At 33.1% G+C, this 18427-nt stretch overlaps 2 protein-coding genes across 2 annotated transcripts in view; one reads left to right on the plus strand and one right to left on the minus strand.

Moving 5' to 3' along the window:
- The first annotated feature begins 2989 nt into the window (after positions 1 to 2989).
- LOC127842495 (protein FRA10AC1-like) lies at positions 2990 to 18371 on the plus strand. The gene is made up of 12 exons (XM_052372030.1): positions 2990 to 3241; positions 3778 to 3839; positions 4989 to 5075; positions 5993 to 6038; positions 7324 to 7400; positions 8358 to 8441; positions 10550 to 10680; positions 12052 to 12165; positions 12530 to 12572; positions 13584 to 13690; positions 14588 to 14726; positions 15609 to 18371. Exons 1-12 carry the CDS (start codon positions 3221 to 3223, stop codon positions 15649 to 15651), a joined length of 954 nt encoding a protein of 317 aa, XP_052227990.1. The 5' UTR covers positions 2990 to 3220; the 3' UTR covers positions 15652 to 18371.
- Positions 16335 to 18427, minus strand: part of LOC127842489 (DNA polymerase nu-like) — a 41337-nt gene continuing 39244 nt past the window's right edge. Inside the window, exon 23 of the mRNA XM_052372017.1 lies at positions 16335 to 16840. Within this exon, the coding sequence (XP_052227977.1) occupies positions 16698 to 16840 (143 nt within the window). The 3' untranslated portion in view covers positions 16335 to 16697. The remainder of the gene's footprint in view (positions 16841 to 18427) is intronic.

Below are 18427 nucleotides of genomic sequence, written 5' to 3' on the forward strand. Positions count from 1 at the left end.
AAATATACCAACACGTACCCGGCCAATTAAGACTGAACCTGAGTTTTATTCCCGCCCAAAAATCTGAAGTCGTAAAACGCGTTACGGAATACGAAACAGAATTCATTTCGGAAAAAAATGCCTCAACATACTTTTTGTTGTATGATTTTCAATTAGAGATCATTTTGCAAAATATTGACATAAATATGACCATATTTATTTAAAAAAATAGCCGACCAATTTAGGCTCGATTGGCCATTGTCGGCTCGGGTACAACTTTAATGTTCCTCGGGTATCCTTAAGTATATACTAAATGCACCCCGGGTACGGAAAATATATACTAAAACGTAACCGGTCAATTTAGACTGTACCAGAGTTTTACTCCCGCCCAAAGTCCGATGTCGTTAAACGCGCTACGGAATACGAAACAAAATTTTCTAAAAACAAAACCTGCATCAACATTCTGCTTTCAGAATGAGTTTCGATATATATATATATAGATATGAACATAATTATTAATAAACAAGAAATATCTTTAAAAAAGATATACGGCGTTGATAGTTCAATGAATGAGATCAAGGATAGCGAATGTCTTTTTCTGTGCAGTTCTTAGCTGCATCACACGCAGTACGGGATGTTACGCGGAGTTTTCGCGGCTTATTTTACATTATTACATATTGCTGGTCATAAACCTATAGATACAAAACAGAAAACCAAAAGAAGAATGGAAGTGAAATTAAAACATATGAGTCAACCGGCCACACGCGAAGTATCCGTATTTATAGGCGCGTTCTTCGAACAAACCTGTTTTAGTGGTTTGTCGGGCATTGCTATATGATTCGATTATTAACAGTATATCGAGAATCATCGCGCTCATGCTTAATACATTAGTCAATATGGTGGAATAATTATTGTTGAATTAATCAAAAATAATATTTATCATTGTATTGTTGAAAACACATTAAGAATCTATTATTGACATACCATAATTATATTGCTGAATATCTTCATTTAACATTTTTCTAGCTGGTCTAAAGAAAATTCCAGGTCACCTAGTTCACGGATAGCGTCTTTAGTATATAACGCTTATTTTCCTGGCCGCGAACTCCGGTGATGAACTGTATATAAACTCTGACATTCACACACTGGCCGCAAATTGACCCGATACCTCGCGGGTTGAAATGCAATGCATTAAAGTGAGGCCTCGCTTCCACTGCTCTTTATACTTTTACATGTTAACATGTTGACAGGAATATGGAAGTAAGTACTAAATATGAGAACATAGACTTTAAGTATAAACGCTTTTGCGCTGGTAATTCTCTGAAAATAAAAGGTGCACGCACAAACTGTATTTATGTCGAGAATTGAGTGTAAAACTGTTCTATTGAGCCTTTTCATTAGAGATAAAATTGTTTCATGCAGTAAAACAGTGTTACAAAGACGCGGATATGTTTCCAATGTTCTGGTGGTATACTCAAATCAGCCAATGGAATAAATGAAGTGTATTCATTCGTACCTAGCCGCGGGAAATTTTATTTGAATTTAATTGGACACTCACAAAGGTCAGGTCAGGTGAAAAGCTGGCTTAATACAGCTATGTCGGAAAAATTAGCCCACAACGACCAATTTAGCATTAGAATTCCTGTGTACGTTTACATTCTATACATAGATGGTGACGTCACTTCGTTATTGTCAGTAAGACCGGTGTGTACACAATGTGTACGTTTAAGTATATTTTCTGTACCCGGGTTACAACTAAGTATACTTAAGAGTACTCGGGGTTCAATTAAGTAGTACCCAAGCCGACAATAACCAATCGAGCTGAATTTTAGCGTTATAATTCCCGGTACATTTTAGTATATTTACCGTATCCGGTGTACATTTAAGTATATTTTAGAGTACCCGATGTACATTTAAGTAGTATCCGAGCCGACAATGACCAATCAAGCATTAGTACCCTTTATATAGTTTCAACTCAGCAACGACCGATTGAGCTTCCACGAATACTCATTGTCGTCTAAGGTTCTATTTATATACTACATTTGTATACTAGAAAGTACATAGAATATGGAAAATGTACTGAAAAATATCCCAGAGTATGCCAGGAAGCCTTGAAGCGATTTTCCGCACAATTAATTGTGAGAAGTCATGGGGCAGATATTTGGCATGTTTCTGATTACATCGATACGTCGTTCTCAAATAAAAATATTCAAACAATAAAAAGTATTCGAATATATTTTTTCTATTTAAATACACGTGTTTTATATGTTTTATATAAGCGTATTTCGTACAAGAATTGCAGCTATAAGTCTTTTATACCCAACTCTACATGCCGCTACAAACTCTAAATTACATAGGAATGGAATTAACATTGACCATTTGCTGTTGAGTTACTTTGTTTGAATACCAAAATTGACAAGATAAAGAGACGCAATATTTGAACGTAATATGTAATAGTGTTCTTTATGACAATAGGATCAAAATCTACCGTGTGTGATTGGGCGTCAGAGAGATCGCAATCATACACTTTAAGTAAAACTCAGAGAAAGGCCGCCATCAAATAAAGAAAAAAAACGCAACCCGTCTACGTTTTTCATCTCCCAAGGTTCGGAATAAAACGTTCATAATCCCTGATTGTATTCTATGAACTTCTAAAGACTCGAAACGTCTGATGACTTAAGTTACGAGCTTCCCTATCGTTATTTTTGAGTGGCTGTTGCGTTTAAGCTGATGACTGATGTAGATGGCGGATGATGACATAACACACACGTACACCTATACACCATTTTAATAAGGAAAACTTCCTATTGTTATTTTACATAATACCATATTGTTTGTTTGCACACAATAAATATAAGAGCCTTAACTAAAATATGGGACCGATTTAGTCTCTTTGAATATTATAACTGGCCTTTTTTTGTGACCGTTGTTATTTTACCTTGATTCTCTCTCTGACCCGGTATAGGAGCACGGAAGACAATATAACATTAGTGATGTCTGACCTATAATGTTGTTGTTGTTCATTGTTTTTAAACAACAACAACCTACTGTAACTTGTATCTATATGTTTTTAGGCATACATTTAAGTTATACGCTTTCTATAAACGCAATATTCTATCTATATAAACGGAGAAGAATAAATTGCAAATCGATTGATGTTATTCGCGTCGCCTAGCAATGTAGATGCAATTGAGTCAATAAAAGAAGACAATATTGACCTTAATTAAACTAGTTGAGGATCATGGCAGCTAGCTCAGGTTTGGTAAGGCATTCAATTATTAAAAAGTTTAAACCGTTTAAATAGACAACTATTCAATAGTTGTCTATTTAAACGGTTTAAACTTTTGAGATATGCACTTTCAAGTTTACACACCACAAGCAAATAATAAATACATTTATTTGCAAAGCTGTGCATCAGAAACATTTGGATGGATCAATGCATAGTTCACCTTTTTGTCTTTGTCTTTTGTGCCCTGATGTATTGCCTCATCAAATACACGATGGTCTCTTGAAAAATCTGGAAAGTTAATGAAATCAAAATAGCCAATACTTATTTCTATTGAGTTGCAGTCTAATTTCATTATGCCACATGTTAACAATAACAGACAGATTTAGGTCATTATTTAATACAGCTATTGGCCCTTCACCATTTAAGTGTACATTATATTAGAGCAGCATGTACAATAAAAATTAAAATATTTTGCTTTTAATAGCTTTGAAATAAAAAACATTCTGTAATTATACTGTTTATTATAAACCTTTTATTCCTTTAAATCAAAATGTTTATTTTGTGTACAGAGTCAGCGTGTTGGCAGTTACGATTCAGAATTTGAATATGACAGTGAAGCAGAAAGAAAGAGGTACTTGCATGAACCAACGTGTTTAGTGCCAGAGGCCTTGTTTTAATCAATAACTATATAAAAATGCAGGTAGCTACATTAATATAATGCAAAAAGCATAATAATGATTATTTTTGATTTATTTTATACTTGAAAACTTTAAAGGGGTTATACTTGTTTAACATTCTGGAATCATTTTTATCCAATTGCTGCAGTGTTTTTTATGCCCCCGGATCGAATGATCGGGGTATATTGTTTTTGGCCTGTCTGTCTGTCATTGTATGTGTCTGTTATTGTATGTGTGTGTCTGTCCAAAAACTTAACCTTGGTCATAACTTTTGCAATATTGAAGATAGCAACTTGATATTTGTCATGCATGTGTATCTCATGGAGCTGCCCATCTTGAGTGGTGAAAGGTCAAGTCATCCAGGGCTTAACAATAAGGCACGTCCGAACGACATTCACTGCCTGTACCTAGGTCAGGGCTAGCCAATGTCCCAGGAACATGCCCGACCGGTAGTGTGTATTTTGGGCGGGATTATGTGTTCTATGTGTTCTATATCAATAAACTGCGTTTTAAATAAGCTTTTCAAAGATACAAAAATCTTAATACAGTACGATCAGATGACAATTAAATCCCAGAGTGAAGTTGGAGACAACAAACAGATCGTATCTCGAAATAGATTTGGAACCCCCTGATTGCAATCAAAAAGAGGCCGACAATTCAGAAAATCCCCAGCGAGTTTCCTGGTAAAGCATGTCAGTACCTATTTTTAAACGGAATTCCGCTATATATGGTTTTTGATTGGTTTCCTCGAAGTGACATGTTTTCTCGATAAAAATACATAATTGCGCATCTCCACGCTCACGAAAATACAAGTTGAATTATAAATATAAAGGTTTTGATAATACTTGGGTCAGGGCACATGAAAGATTGGTCAGGGCTAGTAGGTTCTGCATTTACTAGCCCGAATGGGCTAGTTGAAAAAAAGTTAGTGTTAAGCCCTGTCATCCTTCAAGGTCAAAGGTCAAATATATGGCTTCAAAGTGGTGTAGTAGGGAGCATTGTGTTTTACAAACACAGCTCTTGTTTTTCTATACACTTAATGATAGATATTTCAACAATGAAACCATTCGTAAATGACAACTATAAATTGTTTTCTCTTGTAGAAGGAAATATGCCGATTTGTCAGCAAAGGACAAGAAGAAAAAATCATCCAAAGGTCACAAAAGAGAACTTGAGGAAGAGTATAATAAGTGAGACTTGATTGATTGTAAATTGTTACCATAGTAACATGAAGGCTTTGATGTTTGTATAAAGGCAAATATTGTAATTGTCATTTTATTGACAGGTTTATTAAACAAATTGTATTGCAGAAATTTCTCATAGACTTCAGCTCTCCTTTAAAGTCTCAATGAAACAGTTGCAGATATAAGGCTACAGACTTAGAAACTAAAAGGGCAGCAGTTGTGATAATCTGCGATAACTTTGAAAGTTCTCCATATTTTTTCATGAAACTTGAAACATGGATAGATGGCAATATGGAGATTATGCACGTCATTTCATTTTGTTCCTAGGTCAAGAATTCTGGTTGCTATGGCAACAAATAGACTAAAAATACTGCTGAAAATGGTGGTTTGCTGGATCCTGCAATAACTTTAAAAGTTCTTAATATTTCTTCATGAAACTTGAAACATGGATAGATGGCAATATGGAAATTATGCACATCATTTCATTTTGTTCCTACGTCAAAAATTCTGGTTGCTATGGCAACCAAAAAAAAAAAAATCTGAAAATGGTGGAATTTCTGACAATGGTGGAGCCGGTAGGGGACCATATTGCTTGACAATAGCCTTGTTTAGACTGTTCTGGGACATCATCATATTTACAAGCTAGGGCTGTCCAGGACAGAAGATATTGTATTTATGTGTGTCCAATATAGTTAAATATCGAATGATAATGTGTCATATATGACATTAGTTAATTAGAGGTTATACAAGTACAAAAAACGATCATGCAATACAATACAGATGTTGTGATATTAAATTTTATTTAATGTTTCATCTTTAAATAATACCATGTACATAAGTGTTACAGAATAAAGAGATGTGCTGCAATATAAAGAGATAAACATAATTATGAATTAATATATTCTGATGTTTGTTTCTTTCAGGGAAGAGGGACGAATAATGCGACACAAGATTATAAGTCTCAATGCTGTATCCTTTCTTGTAGTGTTTCACTGGCTATAATTGTTTTTCGAAAACCAAGAACAAACATTGGCACAGGGAATATACATATGAACATTTATTTTAAATGTATTTACTATATGCCATATCCAAATATCTGTATGTAAAATAAGTTAAGCATACAGGGATTTCAGTGGATTTTAAAAACCAGGAGTTAAAATGACCCAAGGTCTCAAAATAATGAGGGGTCAAAATACAAATGATAATGTTCAAAATACTGAAGTAACTTCAAATGTTCCAAAATGCATGTGTAAGGTTTTGTAATAGCTTATTTATCATAATAATGAATAAAACATTTTCACAAAAGCTTTATTTCCATAAATGATCATTTCTGGTCCTTTTTTCAAGTTGGATAGTGGAAAACAAATGTGTCAAAATGATGCAAGGCTAATTTTGCTGGAGTCAAAAATGAGAAAATTGCAACTTGATTGCATCAAAATGCAGGATTCTGCTTCAATTGAAATCCCTGCAGCATATAAAACTGAATCAGGCAACATTTTGCAACATGGTTTAAATTATACGTATTAAAAGAGGAGATAATTATTCTGCTGTACAAGATTTCATTTTGTGTGAAAAATTCTGTTTGGTAAACTAAAAATACAACATTTTTGTAGAGCAATTGCGCATTTGTGTAACCACTCAAAAAATACTGTTGCCTGTGACTTCACTGTAGCAACTGTACCTACTTGGGCTGACACAATCATCATTCCCCAAGAAAGCAATATTTATATATTGATATAACTTGGGAGTCATGTATTATATCGTTAAAACTATTTACTTAGTAAACCAAAAACACATGAAGAAAAATTATTTTTATTTTAGCATATTAATGTTCATCTTAAAGTTAGGAAGGAACAAAGATCACTTTATGTTGCACCTTGTTTGTCGGGCCAGCGTGTTCAGTTGGTAGAGGGCGTCTTATCTGAGGTTTGCTGGTGTGATCCCTGGTCACATACCTTGTGTGGATATTGAAATGCCTTCTACAGCCATTCTCCCTCTACCTCTGATTCAAGTTGGGCACTTGTCAGTTACTTGCATAAGTTTGTGCACTTAGTACTGGTAAACCAGACAGCATATTAAAAGTGTCGGTTGGTTTACTGATCACCATTATATGACTGAAATATTGTTGAAAATGGCAAAAAATAAATAAATTAAACAAACTGACAAACTGCATTGTTTTATCCTAAATCTTTTCCCAAAGTTATAAAAACATAAAATCTAAGAAAATGCCTATGTATCCTTAACTTGGGGCCAGTTTGACAGACACAAGGTATTAGTGAATAACTACCTTACATACTATGGCGGGACAGCAACAGAATTAAAACGAGACAGGTGAAAAATTGCACTTTTCATGTTGAATTTTGGAGCATTTTTTGCATAAAATTGATTATCTTTTTATTGCAAAAACATCATTTAAATTAAATACCTCTGGAATTAATTCCCCCTCCCCTACAAGTTGAACAGGGATGCACTTTCCATCCACATGTCAGTCTGATTATGGATCATCCAATAACTCAACTATTGTTACAAATGCTCAAGTAACATAAATAATTTAATAACTAACTTCTTGATACTGGAATAAATAAAAAAGCTAGGTTGATGAAACTGGATATGTGGTCAGAGGGACATGTGGGGAATATGCACATGGTTGCTATTTTGTCCGTCCGTCCTCTTTACCTATTCAAGATCCTGCAATAACTCAAAAAATGTCTCAAGCTGAGTTGTTGAAACTCAGTCTGTAGATAGAAAGCAATATGGAAAATATGCATGTTATTTCAGTTTATCTGTTTGACAAATAGTGAAGTTGTCATAATTACAGTAATAAGTAGGAACTAAAATCAGTGTCATGTAAGAACTAATAAACTATTTTAGCTGTGTTCCTGAAACCATGTATGTGGATAGAGGGCCATTTGTTGAACATGCATGCTATTTCAAAATCTGCATCCTGCTGTATCTTGACAGTACTTAATTTAGTTTAATACAACTTTTGTAAAAAAAAATTTTACTTCAACAATGTCAACCCGGCTGTAACAAAGCAGATTTTGTTGTTTTTAATAACTAATAAATGATTATTATTTTATTCATCAAAATAACCCTGTGTTACTTTACACTGTACAAATTAAATATTGCCCATACAGTATTGAATAACTGTATTATCTGAACTGGTAACCTTAGAAAAGATTTTTTAAATCTACTTTCTTTATCATGTTTTTGTATAAACAGTTGTAAACATTGGACCAGATGTTGCCAGGTACATTATTCAAAATACTAATATGTAATTTATTGCAGTTCCAAAGACAAAACAGACTTTGATGTGATAAGAGAAAACCACAAGTTTCTGTGGACAGAAGAAGACGATCCTGATGAGACCTGGTAAGATCTGGAAGAAAGAATGGGTTGCCTAACAATTTAGCTCACCTGAGCTTTACAAAGCTCATGCTAAGCTTTTGTTATCACCTTTGTCTGTCATTAGTTTTCCATCTTCTGTCGTAATCATTTACCTGTTTGATTCCACATTGAGTGTCTGATCTTCACGAAACTTGGTCCAAAAGTTTTTCTGATTAAATCTAAGCCAAAACTGGGTCATGTGGTGTCATGAACTAGGTCAATATGTCACTTTAAAGGAAAAGATTGTAAAGTGTAGCATTGACATTTTTTGCCCAATCAACACGAAGCACGATCAGAACATTTGTTATGGTTGATATCGTTGCGAAGTTCAAAAATGCTTTCAGTCCATTAAAAGATATGGTCTCTGGGGAGTGCTGCAATCAGTCATTTCTAATCTTCATGAAGTCTGCTCAAAACATGGTTATATCCAAACAAAAATTAGAAATTCAAAATAAAGAATTCATTTGGCTAATAAGTTTGATAATATTATAGCCTTTTGTTTTTGTCCTTCTATGAAATGAGAGTGGCCTTTTTAAATTTGTGGAATGAACATCGTTATAATTTGGATTTCCCTTACCTTTAATAGCTGACCTTTTCGTTTTGGTAAATTGACACAATTGAAAAAATATTGTTTCACATTTGAAAATTTGATATTTGCGAGGAAACATTAATACTGAACATTTACCATGCTCTTAAATATCCATAATACGTATCTTTTGACGATTTAAATACCTGAAAATGATAAATTATTAAAAATGCCCAAACCATTGAATAACTGGAGACTTCTGTTGATATAGTTATATTTTGTGACATTAAGAGGATTGCTTATATATAAAGTATAAAATACACTATTCACTTTGTTAGCATAAAATACACTATTCACTTTGTTTGCATAAAATACACTATTCACTTTGTTAGCATAAAATACACTACTCACTTTGTTAACATAAAATACACTATTCACTTTGTTAGCATAAAATACACTATTCACTTTGTTAGCATAAATTACACTATTCACTTTGTTAGCATAAAATACTCTATTCACTTTGTTAGCATATAATACACTGTTCACTTTGTTAGCATAAAATACACTATTCACTTTGTTAGTATAAAATACACTATTCACTTTGTTAGCATAAAATACACTATTCACTTTGTTAGCATAAAATACACTATTCACTTTGTTAGCATAAAATACACTATTCACTTTGTTACTATAAAATACACTATTCACTTTGTTAGCATAAAATACACTATTCACTTTGTTAGCATGGATGGCCGAGTGGTGTAAGTGTTAGACTTTTACTCAAAGGGTCAGTGGGTCAAGCCCAGTTGAGGATTACTTTTTTTCTTTTTATGTCCCCCCCCCTATTCTGGGGGACATATTGTTTTTGCCCTGTCTGTTTGTTGGTTTGTTTGCGTCAAACTTTAACATATGCCATTACTTTTGCAATATTAAAGATAGCAACTTGATATTTGGCATGCATGTGTATCTCATGGAGCTGCACATTTTGAGTGGTGAAATGTCAAGGTCATCCTTCAAGGTCAAAGATATGGGGGGGACATAGTGTTTCACAAGCACATCTTGTTTTAATTGTATTTTTGTTTTATACTTGAACTATTTAGTGCCAAAGTTTACATTTATGAATTTCAAGCATTTAATGAAAAACTTCAATACAAGCCAAAAGTTGTGGAAAGGTCCGTTAAAATGTTGTTTTTTGTCATTTTGTCTATGACCAACTTTTGCATATTTTGTCTACTGGTCATTTTTTTTACTTATTAAACACATAAGATTACTGTAGGATGTTTCATATTTAGGGGTCATATCAAGAAACTCAAGATCAAATTAATTAGTTTTGTCTCCGTTCGTATTATCATTGTGTAGTTTTTATAAGGTAAAATTTAGACATTGTGAAATAATATATGATGTTTTACTAGTTTTTATACTAAACATTATCAACATAACAGAGAAATCATACATCACATTGTAGGCAAGTTTGAAATCAGAAAGTGGTCCTGATTCACAAAAGAGGATATTTTTAAAGCAGACAAATGTAAATCCTCACACATTCTTTCCTACGGTTTCATTCCAGGGCCAAGCGACTGGCTAAGAAGTACTATGATAAGCTGTTCAAGGAGTACTGTATTGCTGACCTGAGTAGGTACAAGGAGAACAAGGTGGCCATGCGATGGAGAATCGAACAGGAGGTGCAGCAGGGAAAAGGTACTGCAGATCTCTGTGATCTCTATGTTTATAGTCTGCTGGTAAGGGGTATATTAGAGTCGATTGGTCGGTTAGTTTTGCAATCTGTCACTCGGTCAACATAAAAAGTTTGCAGACAAAAATGTCCACATTTTTCAATTGATTAAATTCAATCATATTCGTAAAATAAATATTCGTAATTCCATTGTGAAGTTTAGTCGTGCAAGACTCTTCATCCCAGTGACGAGCAATCCATGGAATTATTTCCCAATTCAACATGTCTAAGAAAGCATCACAGGTATTGGCCAAGTTTTAAATATCAGCTTTAGTTTAAAATGAAGTAACAATATTTGCATATTTTTCTAGTATCAATACATTGCTATAAACTGTTGTTTTTGTGTGGTACACATTAGCCTATTAAAATCTTATCTCAATTCTTCATTTATAAAGCATGATTGCAATTTAGTTTTGTATACATTAAGCTGACACTTAGTGCTCATGCATAAAGTGCAATTTACTCCTCAGAACAGATAATATTTGCACATAACCTGCAAAGCATGCTAATTTTATAGCATTCATATATATTATCCCCGCAAAAGGCAGAGGGATATAGAATTGGCATTGTCCCTCCGTCCGTCTGTCACAAAACTTTTAAGGGCTTTATCTCAGAAACTATATAAGTTATCAACATGAAACTTCATAGGCATATACATACTTTTTTTTTTAAAAGAGTTATTGCCCTTTGTATTTTTTTTTACTTTTAAGGTCCATTTCTCAGATGCCATGCACAATTTTATGAGTGGATTAATTTTTATGAGGAAAAGTGCTATGCTGAAGAACCAACCATAACCCTTCACTTTCTTAAATTATTGTTATTGCACTTTGTTGTTTTTGTATGACATAAATTGTCAGGGCTTGTTGTTTTTGTATGACATAAATTGTCAGGGCTACCATATATTTCAGATACAACATTTCAACATCATGGGTGTTTAGAAATCAATTGAAAGAAGTGCCATGCACAAGAACCATAACCCTTCACTTTCTTAATCAATAGTTATTTGCCTTTGTTGTTTTTGTATGATGTATTTTTCCAAGGCTATATCGCAGATATGCTACAAGATTACAACATGAAACTTCATGGGTGCAAAGATATCAATGAGGAGAATTGCAATGCATAAAAACAATTACTCTACGCTTAGTATTTTTTATGATTATACCGTAAATCAAGGGATTTGCACCCATCCTAAAACTTTATTTGGTTGGGGATATTAATTTATTTAATTTGCTTGTTTATATTTGAATCATTAATTAAATGCAGTAGTAATTGTATTTGATAATTTAATCTGTTTTGTGAATGTTTTTTCAAATACTGAAATCAAAGTTTTCTTTCAGGCCAATTTCTTTGTGGTGATAAAAAATGTAATGAACATGAAGGCTTGAAAAGTTGGGAGGTTAACTTTGCGTATATGGAAGATGGACAGAAAAAGAATGCCTTGGTCAAACTCAGTAAGTTCATGACACAGTCACACTCAATATTTTGTTTGAAAAGTATCTTGCTTTAAATCTTTTTCTGAAATAACCATAATTATATATTGTCAATGCAATCTTTATAATTCAATTTTTGTCTTGTTTAATTGAAAAAAATGGCTTCGTTGATTTCCATTAACTTCATAAGAGCAAACAGATTTTCTTGTTTTTAATTGGGCATAGAGTCAATGTTGCATGACAACAGTTATAATTGTCTAATGCTTGGTTAAGACAGCAAGAACTAGAGCACTGTTACAAGTATGTTCTTATGTTACTGCAACTAAGATGGTCATTTTCTGATCAATTTATTAACCGCTCAAAACAAACCTATTGTTAATTTCAGGACTCTGTCCCGACTGTTCCTACAAATTAAACTACCACCATAAGTAAGTGAACATTTATTTTATTGCAGAATAGCTTCATTTTATTGTAAACTTGAGAGAAATGGGTTCCAGAAAAAGCACCAGTCTTTCTAGAAAAAGCCGTTTACAAATTATGTTTGAGCGATTTTTTTTTTAAATTAATTTTTTACCCAATACTGACATATTGTCAATATGAGGTTCAACTTTACTACCCGGTCCCGGGCTCATTACTCAATAAAGACATCCTTACAAAGTTATCAAATACTGGGTCTAAGAAAGTTGCTGTTGTTTTCAATATTTCAAACCGAAATAAGTATAAATTACTAAATAAGCTTAACAGTTATGTCAAATCAAGGTTTGACCTGGCGTAAGTGCTCAATAACGAGTCTATGTCCGATGCAGTAATTTCTCATCTTGTTTATTTTGTTACAGTTGCAAAATTAATGTTGCTTTAGTTTTCTGCCTTTTTTATGCCCCCGGATCGAATGATCAGGGATATATTGTTTTTGGCCTGTCTGTCATTCTGTCCCAAAACTTTAACCTTGGTTTAAGTTTGATAACTTTTGCAATATTGAAGATAGCAACTTCATATTTGGCATGCCTGTGTATCTCATGGAGCTGCACATTTTGAGTGGTGAAAAGTCAAGGTCAAGGTCATCCTTCAAGGTCAAATATCATTGTATTTTTCTTTCCTAAAACTTTACCCGTCATTAAAGTTTGATCATAACTTTTTGAATATTGAACTTAGCAGCTTGATATTTGGCATGCATGTGTATCTCATGAAGCTGCACATTTTGAGTGGTGAAAGGTCAAAGTCATCCTTCAAGGTCAAAAGTAAAAAAAAAAAATCCAAGGGAAGTAATAAGCTTTAAAAGGAAGATGCCAAATGATATATTGAAATTGTATTTCAAATAGGGGTCATAGTGTTTTTGACAAACACATCTCGTGTTATCCATATCATATGTATTTTTTTTAAATAAAACAAACAATGTCCAATTAATCAGCTATCCCTGATGTTTAAATTATTTCTTTCAGAAAAAAGGAAGCAAAGCCAAAATATAAAGTAAAAGATGGAACATCAAAAGATAGAAGGCACAAGAAGTCCAGAAAACACACAAGAGCCTCCGAAGACTCAGACTCGGGTTGGTGTTGTTTTTTCTCAACTCCTTCATTATGCAATAATTTGCAATAATACATACCTTACTAACAAATTTGTACAGTTTTTCATGCCATTATCTTCATTGCGGGGTCATTATAAATAATCGGCTCTCACGCGAGGGCCGATTATTTATAATGCAGAGCCCTTGAACTTTGGCACATATTAAAAACTAAAGTAATTGTACATGTGTGCTTTGTGTCACAAAATGGTCTATTCGTTTTCTGTGAATCAACATGAAACTTTATAAATGTACTGTGTACACTATATGCAAGCACAAAATGTAGTTTTTTGGGTATAATGCAGTATTTTTTATACAGTAATGTGCTCTTGAACCAAGACACATTTTAGATTGGGATAATTACTTCATTGTACATGTGTTCTTCGTGTTACAAACTGGTCACTGATTTTTGTTTGTATCTGAATTAAACTGTACAAGTTTAGTTTATATTATTATGTAAAAGAACAAGACATTATTTAAATGCAGTTCTCACCATTTGTTCCAGAGTTGTGTGCTGTTGAACTAAGCAATTTGATTCCAAAAATACATATGAAGCTTTGTTTCTTTTGCAAATGATAAAACTTTGTCTTTAATTTTACTAATACGTTTTGCCAAAACGAACGATCGTGAAGTTCCTTGTCATATTCTATGACTTTTTTAGGTTTTGCAGTAATTTTGAAAATATTTTTTTTAATTACTCAGTGTTACTCGATTGCTTGATCTTTAAAAAGTAAGCAGTAAAACATGATCCATCATTAATTTAACAATCCTTATATACAAGTCTTTATTTATATATTTGTTAATGCATAGGCTAATATAACTCAATGTGAACTCTCATATCAACTTATTATTAATCTATAATGTTAAAATGTTTTCTTACAGAAGGAAGTCCAAATCCAGATGAGACCCCTGGTTATAACAAGGACACAGTGAAGCCCCCATCCGAAGACAAACAGTCAGCGGAGGAGACTTCCACCAACATATGGAGTGGACCAGCTAAGATTGTAGAGGAGAAATCAAGGTTTGTGCACACAACACAGTAAAGTCAGAGCCCACGTTGGCTGCAAAACATGCTGCGCTTCTTAACCCTTTACCACTTAGATATGTACTTGTATTTTGACGCTTAGTCCCTTAGAAAGTTAAATTTAATTAAGGACCTTTCTTACTAGATTAAAGTTTTAAAGGCTTCGTTTCCAACCCTTAGATACTGGTGAGCAGCAAACAGCATAAAACCTGAACAGACTGCAAGTTACCTCGCAGGCTGTTCTGGTTTTATGCTGTTTGCACATGTACTGGTTTTATTCTGTTTGCACATAGCCATTATCACTTTGCTTCTGAGTGGGAAAGGGTTAATAAAGCATGGAGGATTTGGCTAGCAAGACTTTGTACATATAAATCATTAATCAAGCATTTTATAGCTTGGGTCCAAGTCAGTATTGGAATGTTACCAATGGCAGTCTTACTTAGGCCGTATAAGATCTGTTCATTTTGGCTTTTTCTGTTATGTTTGTATATTTTTTTTACATCATTTGGATGGTATTTAAATGTTTCTTATAAGCCAATATTTATGATAATGATTTTTTTTCAGCCAATTCTCACACAAAATGTAATTTAGTGATAAAAGTATATTTGAAGTGGGTTTATTATACTACAACAAAGATGTAGCAAGCGCTTAGGAGACCAATGCAAATTTATGTGAAAATTATTTTTTGTTTTACAGGTTTTAAGTACACCAACATATTCACTAGTTCAGTGTGTAATATGTATATACATTGTAACGTATACTAACGTATACATACTTTTACATGTAATTTTAAACCTAATGAAATGTAATTAACATCAGAATCTCCTAGGAGAGATTGTTGAACAAATCAACAAAGAATTATTATTTTTGTCATTTCAGAGAAGAGGAATTTGATGAATACTTTGCTGACATGTTTTTGTGACCCGATGAACCTCCAATCTGGCTAGGAATGTACCAGATGAATATAGTCCATAAATACAAATGAATGGACAGTTAGTGATAGTAGCTTTCAAGCTTTGGTGAGCTAAACATTCTATTGTCAAGCAATTTTAATGCATGGAACAATTATGTTCATGTAATTGCATGAATTATTCACATGTTTTTAATGTTTAAACAACTGATTTGCAAGCAGTATGATTTGCAAAACAACTTTCATATATGGCTTGCCATTGCTTGTTCATGATGTAATTACTATTGGTATGATATAAATAAACTGTTAATTGCATAACATATTGATGTTTTATTGTCCTTATTGAGTTATTTCTTAAACATGTCAATGAACAAAGAGATTGGTATATAATTATATTTGCATTTTCAGCATTTAAACATAAAAATAAACAAGACAGTGTCTCAATTACAAGAATCTCCCTGTTAGTTCTGATGTGCAAAGAAAGTCAAGGTCAAGGAAAAGTTGATAATTTGGCTAAAATTAAGTAAAAATACTGTATATATGTAAATGTTAGCAGTGTTGGTGCAAGAAGAAAATGTAGAATATAGCTAACACTAACTGCATCGTGGTCACTCAGCTAATTCCCCTTACTCATCAGTAGTTGTCAAAGAAATAACATGGAGAAATAGTTTTCCATAATGTCAAAAACGCCAAAGAACAATAAACCTGTTTAATATGTCAAATATTCATATGAGTTGATGTTCTTAAACATCAATGACTAAAGCAATCTTTAACAAAACTTCACAAAAAATCTTTTTCTGGACTTCCAACAAAAGTTTGTACAATTAACGTCTTTTGTGGGCGTACAACCCCAAACAAAGTGCCAAGTGTGAACAGCACTGCACGACCCTTATAAGCAGTCAAATAACTCACAATTAGAAGTAATCCAATAACAATTTGATGCATACAGAAATGTCTTGCATTACATGCAGTTTAACAACAACATTCACTTTCACATTATATTTTTCTAAATAAACTAGATGTTTTTTTGTATTTTTGATAGGCTTGATATCAAGTACTCAACATTTGGAATCGTCCTGTTGCACAGGGACCATGTGACCCCATTTCTTGCCCGTGCTAATAGAGACTGGGATAGGGATCCTCAGTCTCACTCCAAAACTGGTCAGCAATTCCCTCTCCTCCATCACTGACTTCACGAGATCTACGTTATATGGAGAAAGAAAAATTACACTATCATTAACCACTAGATCTACAAATATTGGGGAAACAAAATTCTATGAACAATCACTTTCTTCTTTAGAAGAATTGGACAAATTTTCTGTTTACTCCAACACTGACTTCACTAGATATACAAGCGGTGGAACAAAAAAGATATTCACTCAGTCACTGACTTGTCTCGATACAAAGCAATAGAACAAAAGTTATTCACTTAATCACTGAAAAAGCGATATTATAAAATGATATTCGCTCGATCAATGACTTTCCTAGAGCTGCAATGAATGTGACAAAAATATATTCACTCGATCACTGACTTCACTAAAAATTCAATGAATGGGGATAAAATATTTTTCCTTAATCACAGGCTAGATCAAGACAAAATGGGACTTATTTTTTTTATTTAATCGTTGACTTAACTAGATCAAGACAGAATGCAAATGAAAAGATATTCAAAGGATGTTGCAAAAAGGTTCTAATGTTCAGTGTGTAAATCATTTGAAATACCACTGTGCATTCAAAAAGGTATCAACATTTTTTGTTGCTCGACATACACACAACAGATGCATTTTATATTTTAGCTTATATATTCTGGTAAAAATCTTTAAAAATTACAGTTTTGTTAATAGAACCACCTGACGGACATTCCATTTATAAAAATACAAAAGAAGCCATTAATATATGCATTTTACCGGTAAGAAAATAATTTTCACTTGTACATTTTTGATACAAACAATCATATGTTATATGTACTATAATTGACATTATGTTGAATGTTACCAACAAACTACAGTCGAAACCCGATGGCTCAAACTCGCTTGGCTCGAACTCATGTTACCAATAAACTACAGTTGAAACACGATGGCTCGAACTTCCGGTTGGCTTAAACTCTCATCAAAGCACCGATTTTTTATTGCTATACATGTATATAAAATTTGTCCAATGGCTCGAATTCGCAAGGCTTGAATTCTCGGATGGCTCAAACTGTTTTCACAGTCCCGGTGACAATTTTCACACGTTCTTTTGTTCACATGGCTCAAACTCGCTTCGGGAAGCATAAACTGTTCATCGATTAGGACCCGCTTGATTAAAGGCACTCAATAATTGATTTAACACCATTTACAAATATGTCATCGACTTAGTTGTTAATTGATTTGGGTAAAAGATGCAATTTTGTATTAATATAATCAGAAAATATCTCGAGGAGTTTGAAAACTCACAGCATGTTCAATCTCTACTGGATGTTATAGAAAGCTTTGTTTCTCGACGACAGCTAAGGAACGCAACACAGACTGACATAATGTTATTCTTAATTTTTATAAATAAATCAATCAATGTAGTACTGTCTCATATGTAAATGATGTGTATTTAGTGCTGATGCATGTTTTTTCCTTAATGCTCTGTGTTACCAGAAAATGTGCAAGGTTAACACGCGCTGATATATTTTACAATATGATATTTACTTGATTGTATTTGTTGCTGTTTTAAAATATTGGTAAATAAAAGTATTAAGTATATTTTTGGTTCTTATAAATTTAAAAGCAGAAAGTACCGTGAAGTAGTACGGAGTTTA

The sequence above is a fragment of the Dreissena polymorpha genome, chromosome 8, assembly GCF_020536995.1.
Source record: "Dreissena polymorpha isolate Duluth1 chromosome 8, UMN_Dpol_1.0, whole genome shotgun sequence".
Lineage (NCBI taxonomy): Eukaryota > Metazoa > Mollusca > Bivalvia > Myida > Dreissenidae > Dreissena > Dreissena polymorpha.